General features: G+C 35.4%; 1 protein-coding gene across 5 annotated transcripts in view; it reads left to right on the top strand.

The window, feature by feature from the left end:
- wdfy3 (WD repeat and FYVE domain containing 3) overlaps positions 1-7,667 on the top strand; it is a 99,952-nt gene extending 92,285 nt beyond the window's left edge. For all 5 annotated transcript variants that reach the window (XM_048188196.1, XM_048188194.1, XM_048188193.1 and 2 more), the window contains 9 exons: positions 103-257; positions 1,099-1,257; positions 1,439-1,618; positions 2,234-2,416; positions 2,516-2,606; positions 2,803-3,168; positions 3,634-3,745; positions 3,912-4,109; positions 5,228-7,667. In XM_048188196.1, the coding sequence (XP_048044153.1) occupies positions 103-257; positions 1,099-1,257; positions 1,439-1,618; positions 2,234-2,416; positions 2,516-2,606; positions 2,803-3,168; positions 3,634-3,745; positions 3,912-4,109; positions 5,228-5,348 (1,565 nt within the window). In that variant the 3' untranslated portion in view covers positions 5,349-7,667. The remainder of the gene's footprint in view (positions 1-102; positions 258-1,098; positions 1,258-1,438; positions 1,619-2,233; positions 2,417-2,515; positions 2,607-2,802; positions 3,169-3,633; positions 3,746-3,911; positions 4,110-5,227) is intronic.
- The last annotated feature ends 4,196 nt before the right edge of the window (positions 7,668-11,863 follow it).

Here is an 11,863-nt window from a genome sequence, read left to right as displayed (position 1 = left end):
TTTATTTTAAAACTTATTTATTTTCAACATTGTTAACAGTTCTGGCCATATAGTGAAGAGAATTTAAATGAGCTCTGTGTGTGTGTCATTTGTCACTTACAGAGCTAAAAGAGCCAGTGGGTCAGATCGTGTGCACTGACAAGGGCATTCTGGCTGTTGAGCAGAACAAGGTGTTGGTTCCTCCTGCCTGGAATAAAACCTTTGCTTGGGGCTACGCGGACCTCAGCTGCCGCCTCTCCAACTATGAGTCTGACAAGGTCATTTGCAACATACAAGTTTTTCTGTTTACTTGCAGTGCTTTCAGCAGCTGTTGTGAATGGCTGTCAGATCGTAAAATGCATTTGGGACAAGAGCATCTACAAAGCTTTGCATATTCATAAAATGTGTCTTACAAAAATGTTAGGTTTACTTTTATATTAACTAGAGTTAATAATTGGGGTCAATTTTGTTTCTCCAAGCCTGCATTTATTTGATAAAAACTGTAATATTGAAATATTAAGTGTCACATGATTCTTCAGAAATCGTTCTAATATGCTGATTTGGTGGAAACATTTCTTATTATCAATGTTGAAAGCAGTTGTGCTGCTTAATATTTTATAGAAATATTGATGAATATAAAATTTAAATCCATAATTTGGTTGAAATATTTTTTGTCTTTTTTCTTTTGTCTATTTTTGTCTTTATTTTGATCAATTTGATGTAACCTTGCTGAATAAAAGTTTTATTTACTTTAAAAAAAGTCTTACTGACCTCAGACTTAAATGGTAAAGTAAATATTTTCTGTATTTTGTTGAGTAGCAGCATTTATATACAATTTCCGAGAGTTTCTTTGAGTTAACAGAAGCTTTTGAAATTTTTTGCAGTATTTTCTTTCTATTTTATCTTCTAAAATCATTTCTGTAGGGATATAAAATGTAGATGTGGAAACATTCTTCTCAATGCTGTTCAGATGATTTGTATTTCACTGTGTAGTAGTGGCCACTAGTTGTTGTGTGTGGGGGTGTTTTTTTTTTTTTTTTTAAGCTTGTGTTGTTGGTTTATTCTGTATATATAGTTTTCTCATTTGTCTCTTGTTTGTGTGTTGTGTCCGTCTCATAGGCAGGGATAGTATATGAGTGTCTGTCTGAGTGGGGGCAGATCTTATGTTCTATCTGCCCCAATCCCAAACTGGTCATTACTGGAGGATTCAGCACAGCCATCTGTGTTTGGGAGACCGGGACCTTCAAAGAGAAAGCCAAGACCCTCACACTCAAACAGGTAACCTTTATTAGCTCATGATAGCTTTTGTTTTGTATTTGATTTAATGCTGTGCTTGTTTGATTCTTTTTACTCACATTTTTGGGGATTCAAAACCAAATAATATATTTTCCTTTAGACTCTTTTGCTAAACCTACTTATGTTTTGTATGTTGATTTAATATATGTATGTATGTTTCCAGGCTCTCCTGGGCCACACAGATGCAGTTACATGTCTCACAGCGTCATCAGCTTACCACATTGTCGTGAGTGGCTCTCGGGACCGTACGTGTATCATTTGGGACCTGAATAAGCTGTCTTTCGTCACCCAGCTAAGGGGCCACCGGGCTCCAGTCTCAGCACTCTGCATCAACGAGCTTACTGTGAGCCCACAATAATGCTTTCTGCTAAAAGTCACAAATATTGTTTAAACTACATTTAAAATCCTTTTAGTTTAACCATTTAATAAGCAAATGTCTTTGCATTTTTATGGTTTATTGGGACAATAAAATAATTTATTACTAAATTATATTTTAATAATAAATCATAAAACAATGCATATAAATATATATATTTTTTATTATTACTATTGTTATTATTAGCTGATACAGAATTAAAAATTATTACCAACTTATCAATTTTTTGGTATCAAGTTAATTTGTTGTCGTCATCAAAATACATTAAAAAAGTGCTTTTATAAAGAAATTATTTGCATTTTTAAATTTTATTGGGGCAATAAAATTCAGAATTAATTCATAATTAAAATTGATTGCCAACTCATCAAATATTTTTTGGTATGAAGTTAATTTGATCTGTACATCAAGTTCTCAGAAATTGTAATGCAAATTTCTATTTATCAATTGAGACGCTGTTACGTTATTATTTTAAAAAAGCTTACCGATTTAATTTCTTGCTTTTTATGATGCTTCATAATAAAATGATGCCTCAGAAGTAACTGAAGTATTCTGTGATTTGGTTCTGACTCTGTCTGGGTATAGGGTGATATCGTGTCCTGTGCTGGCACCTACATCCATGTGTGGAGCATTAATGGAAGCCCCATCGCCAGCGCCAACACCTTCACTGGCCGCAGCCAACAAATCCTCTGCTGCTGCGTGTCAGAGATGAACGAGTGGGACACACAGAATGTTATCGTTACAGGACACTCTGATGGAGTTGTCAGGGTAACAGCCTTCACCTAAATTTACATTCTTTCTTTTCATTCTGTGTCTTTAAATGTGTTCAACAGATAACAGTTCTTGACAAGTGACTTTATGTTGTAGTTCTGGAGAACTGAGTTCTTGCAAGTCCCAGAAACCCCTGCTCCAGACCCTGTAGAGCCCCCCGAAGTGCCAGACTGTTGTGGAGAAATTGGTAAAACATCCCCCCATTGCATCTTTTAAATGGCATTTATGCTGTAATATTGCAAAGATGATATGAAAGTATTAAATAAAATAAGTAATACATTAAATTTATTAGCAGTTTTAGCTTGTCTTATGCATTATAGGAATTTATTTTGACTTTTATTGGATCTTTTCAGATGAAATAAAGTCAAATCTTGTTTTTCCAGAGGGTCGTGATGCTCCAGACGATGACAGCAGTGAGTCTGAGGGCGAGGAAGCCAGCCTCAGTCAGGACCCCAAGCCTCGGACCTCAAACAGTCAGCCCAGCAGTACCGTCCACAGACCCAAACCTCGCAACGGAGCCTCCTGGTCTGTGGACAGTGGCTCTGATGACTCCCGCCGCTGGTCGGACACACTCAGCATTGACGAGAAGGACGGCTTTGTTTTTGTAAACTACTCGGAGGGCCAGATTAGACCAGGAATTTCCTCGCAGCCACATTCCCAACCGCACTCAGCACCCTCACATGGGCCAGTGCCACAGCCTCTTCAGCCCAGTACAATGGAGGCTCGGTCCTACAACAAACTAAAACCAGGTGCAGTAGATTAAAATCAGCTGTGTCGTGATGGGGTTTTTTTCCCATATAATTTTAAATAAACAAAAATGCTTTTATAAATAAATGAAAAAATATAACTAAAAATAATTAAATATATATATTTAATTTATTGCTCATTTAAAACTAATTTAATAGATTTCATTATTTTATTTTATTTTTTATTTCAAATTATGACATTGACATCATAATTTACTTGAAAATTTTTGATGTAAACCAAAGTGAGATAAAGTGAGTAAATCCTTAAATGAATTAAATCTATGTAACCAAAATGTATTTAAATTCATAGGTTTTAGAAGTGTGGCTATTAACTCAGTTTAGCACTAGCATCTGCATACAAGTGCTGTTATCTTGTGTTGGAAGATTCTTATGATAGTGTTTTTTTTTGTTTTTTTTTTATGTGAGCAACTGGCATGTTCTTTACTGTTCGCTTTGTCTCCTGAACAGGCTACAGATGGGAGAGACAGCTGGTGTTCCGGAGCAAACTCACCATGCACACAGCGTTTGACCGCAAGGACAATGCTCATCCTGCGGAAATCACCTCCCTTGCCATTTCAAAGTAGGTGCTCTGTGTTTGTGCTGGAATGTGGATAAAAGAGAAACTGTTTTCTACTGTGTCTCTAATGTGATTTAACTTTGACATGCCAGTGTTTGCTCAGAGGGTCTCAAATGAATTGTCTCTTAACAAGATAACAGCTGATAACAAGCTGTTCTTGTGTACTCAGGGACCACAGTAAGATACTGGTAGGTGACGGCCGTGGCCGCGTGTTCAGCTGGTCTGTCAGTGATCAACCAGGACGCTCTACTGCAGATCACTGGGTGAAGGACGAACAGGTGGACAGCTGCTCCGGATGCACCGTGCGTTTCTCCCTCACTGAAAGACGCCACCACTGCAGAAACTGTGGCCAGGTCTTCTGCCAGAAGTAAGACAGATTATTTACAATAATATTTACAATATATGGACTAAATAAATTTTAAGTGTTTATTATAATATTTTTTTATACCAATTGGGAAAAGACCATGGCAAATGTTTTGTTCTTTGTTTATTTTGTTTGGTTTGGGTTTTTTTTTTTTTTTTTTTTTTTTTTTTTTTTTTTTTTTTTGGTTTTGTTAGGTTTAGTTTGGGTTTTTTGTTTGTTTGTTTTTTTGCTTTGGTTTGGTTTGGTTTAAGTTTTTTGTTTGTTTTTTTGTTTTGGTTTTGTTTGGTTTTTGGTTTGGCTTGGATTTTTTGTTTGGTTTGGGTTTTTGTTTGTTTTGGTTTTGTTTGGTTTGGTTTTGTTTTTTGTTTTAGGTTTGGTTTGGGTTTTGTTTTTTATTTTGTTTTGTTTTTGTTTGTTTTTTGGTTTGGGTGTTTTTTGTTAGGTTTGGCTTGGGTTTTTTGTTGGTTTTGGTTTCTTTTTTTTGTTTGGGTGTTTTTTTTGGTTTGGTTTCATTTGGGTTTTTTGTTTGTTTTTTTGTTTTTGTTTTTTGTTTGTTTGGGTTTTTGTTTGTTTTGGTTTTGTTTGGTTTGGTTTTGTTTTTTGTTTTAGGTTTGGTTTGGGTTTTGTTTTTTATTTTGTTTTGTTTTTGTTTGTTTTTTGGTTTGGGTGTTTTTTGTTAGGTTTGGCTTGGGTTTTTTGTTGGTTTTGGTTTCTTTTTTTTGTTTGGGTGTTTTTTTTGGTTTGGTTTCATTTGGGTTTTTTGTTTGTTTTTTTGTTTTTGTTTTTTGTTTGTTTGGGTTTTTGTTTGTTTTGGTTTTGTTTGGTTGTTTTGGTTTTGTTTTTTGTTTGGTTTGGTTTTGTTTGTTTTTTACTTGGTGTTTTTTTTTGTTTTGTTTTTTCTTTTGTTTGGTTTTTGGTTTGGGTTTTTTGTTTGGTTTTTTGTTTGGTTTGGTTTTGTTTGGTTTTTACTTGGTGTTGTTTGTGTTATTTGTGTTTTAGAAATGTTGTGTTTTGTGTGTAATCTTTAAAATGTCTTGATAATTAATATGACTATAATTTCAGTGACTAAATCATTTTCGGCTGGTTTTCAGTGTTTCACAATGTGTTGCCCGTTCCCTCAGGTGCAGTCGCTTTCAGTCAGAGATCAAGCGGCTGAAAATCTCCTCTCCTGTGCGTGTGTGTCAGAACTGTTACTACAACCTGCAGCATGAGCGGGGCTCTGAAGAAAGCCCAAGAAACTAGATCACCCTCACCCTGCATCACATGCCCAAAGCTCAAAATGCCAACCACCCTCAAAAAACCCATTTCACCTCTCCCCGTGCAAAATCCCATTGATAAATCACTGACGTAGACCAACATGGGATCTCTAATGCTCATAATTTCATATATCGCAGAAGTGTGAACATTAAAGAGAGATGATTGTTAGTTTACTTTTCCATTCATGCGTTTTCTTTTGCAGTATGCTGCGTCATCTCATTCGCACCATCCACAGTCAGCAATGTTTAGATTTTAGAAAAAGCAATGCGTATAAAACGCTTCCTGATCAAACGAGATGACATTTGTTTATATTGTAAATACTTACAATGGCATTTTTAACTAGAAACAGTGAAACAAAAAGTCATTATTAAGAGATAAAAAAAAAGAAATGAAAACAACACATTGCTTGTAATATAGTATTACAGTATGTTAAAAATCACTCTTGGCTTTAAAAGAACAAAAATGTGAGTGTGTGTGTGTGTGTGTAGTCAATGTCACAAGTCACAGCATCCCAGCGGGAATAATATTGGGGACTATGAATGTTGATAAATGTTTGTGGGTTGACATTACTAGCTTGTCTAGTTATGCAAATGCTTAATTACTTTGTTTGTTTTATATGTTCTGTTAAAGTGTTGCCCACAGTATCAGCCAGTTGCCATAGACAGAGTTTTTCGGTTTAAATTTTGTTGCCAAACTGCCTTGATTTGTAACTACTATCATGTGTTTTAACAGTATAGGTCAGTGAAAGTATGTAAATGTTGAATTTAGATTAAAGACTGATGATTTTTACCACTTTAAATCATTTTCTTAAATGACAGGATTCATTCAACCTTTAAATGATTCCACCACCTTTTTATATGCGTTTCAAAGACAGAAAGTCAGTTGATAGACTATAATATGAAACAAGTGTCAAGAGTTCCTATACGTTTCATATGGGCTGTTTTGCCTCTGTAAATTTTACTGTGGGACTTCTCTGACAGTCCTTAATGCAATTCTTTATGTTACTCCATAACTAATATGACTTAAATGTTACTTTCTAACACTAGCTTTGTTTTTTACTTTTTCACTATTTTCTTATTCTTAATCTCAATTTGAACCATTTGCGATGTTGCACCAGTTTAAACATCTGTAGATTATGAAAGCAATAGTTACTGATGTTTTCACTCCACATACATTTGATAAAAGACTGTAGCTTGAAAGTTATCATGTGTAAAGAAAAAGGGATTTAACACTTTTTGAAGGACTGGAAGCCTAGTTTCTCCGTACCTTAGGCAAGACTATGAAAGAGAAAGTCTGTTGTTTCATCTGTTCCTTTTTTGTTTGTTTGTTGATTTTTTTTTTTTTTTTTTTTTTTTTTTTTTTTGATACTGTGGGCAATACCTATCAAAAGTGCTGCTTTTATTAATAGAGAGAATTTCTTTCTTTCTTTAAACTGTCTGACACAACTTTAAAAAGATGAAAAAATTGTTGCAGTTGTTTTATTCACTGTTATATGATTTCCGTACAGCCTAATATGCACTCATTATAGTTGAATTATTCTGTATTAATGTACTGTAATTCAGTGTGCAATCATAACATCACAAAGCTGTTAGGATTTTGCTGTCGACAAGCAGCTCAAAGATCAAACGGCTATATCAATCTGAAATTATTTTTGCACCTTGACATGTAGATGAGACAAAGACATGGAGTTTTATCAGATGCATTTTTTAAGTTGTGGGCTATTATTTTGAACGGGTGCATTTCTTTACAGTAAGATGAACTGTACAAAGTATTTATGCAATTATAAAGTTTTCTTTTTTTATGATTTTTTTTTTTTTTTTTGTAATTTCTCAGCAAGTTTGGTTACTTGTTGCATGTCTAACACAACTGACTTTCTGTGTCAGTGTATTGTACATGTTTTGGCATTGTTTATTTGTTTTTTCTTTCTTTGGCTCATTTTTATGGCATTATCTAACGAGTCGATCCTGAAGGTTTTGTGTACTGTTTTAGGCGGATATACAGAGAACATGTCCCATGATTCTGGAATGACTTTTATATTCTATGTATGGATGTTGAGGACTGATCCAACTGATGAAATACACATGGATTGTCCCTGTTTGGTGGTCTTGTGATAGACTGCATTACTACAGTATCTAGTGTGCAAAACTGTGGTAGCTGAATGTTCATTGTATATTTGTGTTGAAAAACAATTACATGAACCCCCTCCCCCCATAAATAACCCCTATACCTGTTATTATGACGCAATAGATATGGTACTCATACTTTTTAATTTAATTTCAATTAAATACTTGCTGTTTACCACCACCAGTGTCAAATGAGTTTTTTCCATTTTTACTTCCAATGTATAAAGTATAAAATCTAGTAGGCCAGGAACTTAGTTATAAATAGAGACTTTAGAAAATGTGTATGTATATATATATATATATATATATATATATATATATATATATATATATATATATATATATATATATATATATATATATATATATATATATATATATTAGGGGTGTGACGAGATCTCGCGAGACTAATATGTGACGAGATTTCTCGTCGAGGCGACAAGTAGTCTCGTGATGTTGTTGCCATGACAGAGTGTTAGGATGATTGGGAAAGAATATGCCACCTCTACGTTAACATTACGCCTCCACTGTAGTTTTGCTTTGTATTTAAATAAAAAACATTTAATTCAGTTAGATAACGGTTGCCGCCGCTCCATATTTACAGAGTTACGCGCGATCGCTAAAAGTGAAAGTAAACGCGCGCGCACATTCAAACGCGATTTCAATACCCGCATTTTGAAAGCGGCTCCCTGATGAATGCAAATATCTCTCAATATTAAAGCTATTTTAGGCTGGGCAGTGTAGTTGTAACCATCTCTTAGCTCTGTATCAAAGAAACAATTGGTCTTATTTGCACTTTTGAATATTGAGAGAGTGCGATTATGGTTGCACTTATTGTAAAGTGTTACCATAAAAACAAATAACAGTTTCTCTTAATCTTATTAAGCACAAACAATAAGGTTTCATTTGTTAACATTAGTTAATGCACTGTGAACTATCATGAACTAACAATGAATGACTATTTTTATTAACTAACATAAACAAAGATTAATAAATACTGTAGCAAATATATTGCTTATTATTAGTTGATGTTGGTTAATACATTAATGTTAATAAATGAGACCTTATTGTAAAGTGTTAACATTTTTATTTATACTGTTTTCATTTCTATGATCAGTTTGTGGAAAGGAGTTCAGTTAGGAGGTCAAAAGTTGAAGAAGCTCATAAATCATGTACAGTAAGGTCTGAAGAGACTGAAATACAGAAGAGAAGTCAGTCAGTTGAGTTTGTGGCAAAACCTTTTACAGTACTTGAGTATTGTTGTCTTTTACTGCATATGATAATTCATACTAAGAAAGTAGAACTGAAATGACATTCATTACGAGATGATTAGTTAAAACATTTCAAATACACCTGCAGAATATTTTTTCTAGTCATGTATTTCGCCATTGAGGATTTCTTAAAAATAGTGTGTAAAAATCTTGTCTCGTCTCGTCTCGTGAACTCAATCTCGAGTCTCGTCTCGTCTCGTGAGATACCCGTCTCGTCACACCCCTAATATATATATATATATGTGTGTATGGACAAATGTGGTGGTTTCACACTTTTTAAATTGGATCAAAGCTGTTGAATACATAGTGTTTAATCAAGACGGCATTCATTGTGCTTGGAAACACGTTTGTCCTGATCACTAACAGTTACAACAAAGCCCAGTATTAAGTCTCTGATGAAAGCACTGAGGTGTTTGATGATGTTTCCAGGAACACTGCTGAACGCTCATTTGTCTGAGAAACGATCCATTCTAGTGGAACATGAATCCTTCAGACTTCTTGCAACATGCATGTTTAAATTTGGGTGTCCAGTAAACCACTCCACTGTATTGAGAAAGCAAGTGAGAGACAGTGTTGCAGTCTGATTAGTGTTCTAAAACCACACATCTGTTTGTTATGACACTTTATAATATCCTTTTTACTACAGTGTTAAAAATACAAATTGATTAATGTATATATATTATCTAAAATATAATACAGCATCATGACATTTCTATTTGAATACACAAATTAATAAAAGTAAACTAAATTGCTGCCTTGTGTGTACACCAATGATCTACATAAACAAATATACACAATGACCAGGCATAACATTATGACCACCTTCCAGACCCGTCGAGACATGGACTCCACTAGACCCCTGAAGGTGTGTTGAGGTATGTTAGCAGCAGATCCTTTAAGTCCTGTAAGTTGCGAGGTGGGGCCTCCATGGATCGGACTTGTTTGTTCAGCACATCCCACAGATGCTCGATTGGATTGAGATCTGTGGAATTTGGAGGCCAAGTCAACACCTCAAACTCTTTGTTGTGTTCCTGAACCATTTTTGCATTGTGGCAGGGTGTATTATCCTGCAGAAAGAGGCCACAGCCACCAGAGAACACTGTTTCCATGAAATGGTGTACATGGTCTGCAACAATGCTTAGGTTGGTGGTATGTGTCAAAGTAACATCCACATGAATGGCAGGACCCAAAGTTTCCCAGCACAACACTGCCCAAAGCATCACACTGTCTCTGCTGGCTTGCTTTCTTCCCATAGTGCATCTTGGTGCCATGTGTTCTCCAGGTAAGCAACGCACCTGGCCATCCACGTGATGTCAAAGAAAATGTGATTCATCAGACCAGGCCACCTTCTTTCATTGCTCTGTGGTCCAGTTCTGATGCTTACATGCCCACTGTTGGCGCTTTCAGAGGTGGACAGGGGTCAGCATGGGCACCCTGACTGGTCTGCGGCTATGCAGCCCCATACGCAACAAACTGTGATGCACTGAGTGTTCTGACATCTTTCATATCTTAACTTCTTGAGCAATTTGAGCTACAGTAACTCGTCTGTTGGATCAGACCACATGGGCCAGCCTTCACTCCCCACGTGCATCAGTGAGCCTTGGCTGCCCATGACCCTGTCGCCAGTTCACCACTGTTCCTTCCTTGGACCACTTTTGATAGATTCTGACCACTGCAGACCAGGAACACCCCACAAGAGCTGCAGTTTTGGAGATGCTCTGACCCAGTCTTCCAGCCATCACAATCTGGCCCTTGTCAAACTCACTCAAATCCTTACGCTTGCTCATTTTTCCTGCTTCTAACACATCAACTTTGAGGACAAAATGTTCACTTGCTGCCTAATATAATAATCAGAGATGATCAGTGTTATTCACTTCACCTGTCAGTGGTCATAATGTTATGCCTGATCGGTGTATATCTCTATTATAGATCAGTGGTATACACAAACTCATAATGGTTGACAATGTAATAACTATAGCAAAGTTTTGGTGACTTGGCAGTAAACAAGAAACATGAATGCCAGAAATGATCCCAATTGGAGTTTTAACCAAAGTAAAAAATAATAGCTGGAGACACATTATCTTTTGGCACTGCTTTAACATCTGGGCCTATATTCGGCTCTCACTATTGGTTGAATTCAGCTGTAGGATATGGATTTCACTTGTAAGTACACTCTGTGCATACACAGTAGAAGAGTGACAACCGTATTCACTGTAGCTGCAATGTGTACATAGCCTGCCATTACAAGACTACAGTAAAAAATTAAGTTTCTTAGTAAAATAACAGATCTTGCACTTTATTCATTCTGATCATTGATGAAAAAAAATTCACCTCATCCAAATACTGTGAAGTATTGTGTAAAAATGTTGTGAAGACAATATTTTGCTTCTGTTCACCCTTCCAAGGGGTGAAGTTCAGAAGAAAACGGATGGTTTCATGCTTACAGGGTATCCAGAGAAAGTTATACAGCATAAGTGTGAGTACTGTAAATAATGATCATTTGTTTCAAACCTGCATGATTTACTTTCTTTCGACAGTCTTAGTCACCATTCACTTTCACTATATGGGAAAAAATGCACTGAGAGTGAATGTGGCTGAGACTGTCATTTCATGTTAAATGAAAGAAAAGGGTTATACAAGTTTGGAATAACATCATGATGAGAACATTTTTACTTGTGGATACATGTAACAGTAATCTTTCTATTTCTGCATGCAAGTTTCAGAAGACTTTTTTAAAAGCTCAATTTACATATTTTCTTGTATCATACAGGTAAAACAAGTTCTACAGACTACTTTTCTCAGAATGTTTTTATACTTTTTTTTTATTTCTAGTAATTGCATTCAATGAATCATAAAATATTTTTAGATCTCAAAACTGAAAAACGTAAAGGAGGACTTAATAGACATTATTTTATATAAATGAAACTTCCCAGGGAGAATTATTAACTTTAATGTGTTAACAATTATAGGAGAGCCATAGGCTATAACAGTCCAAAAAAAAAAAGACTGTGTGGGAGTTTTAGGTTCAAGGTTACAAAAAGAGCATTGTGGCGAGATGTCTTGACTTCACAGTATAGGCTACAAATAAACTCACATGTCGACTTCA

Source organism: Megalobrama amblycephala, linkage group LG4, assembly GCF_018812025.1.
Source record: "Megalobrama amblycephala isolate DHTTF-2021 linkage group LG4, ASM1881202v1, whole genome shotgun sequence".
Taxonomy (NCBI): domain Eukaryota; kingdom Metazoa; phylum Chordata; class Actinopteri; order Cypriniformes; family Xenocyprididae; genus Megalobrama; species Megalobrama amblycephala.
Note: the sequence above shows the minus strand (reverse complement) of the source record. Positions and strands in the feature narration are given on the sequence as shown.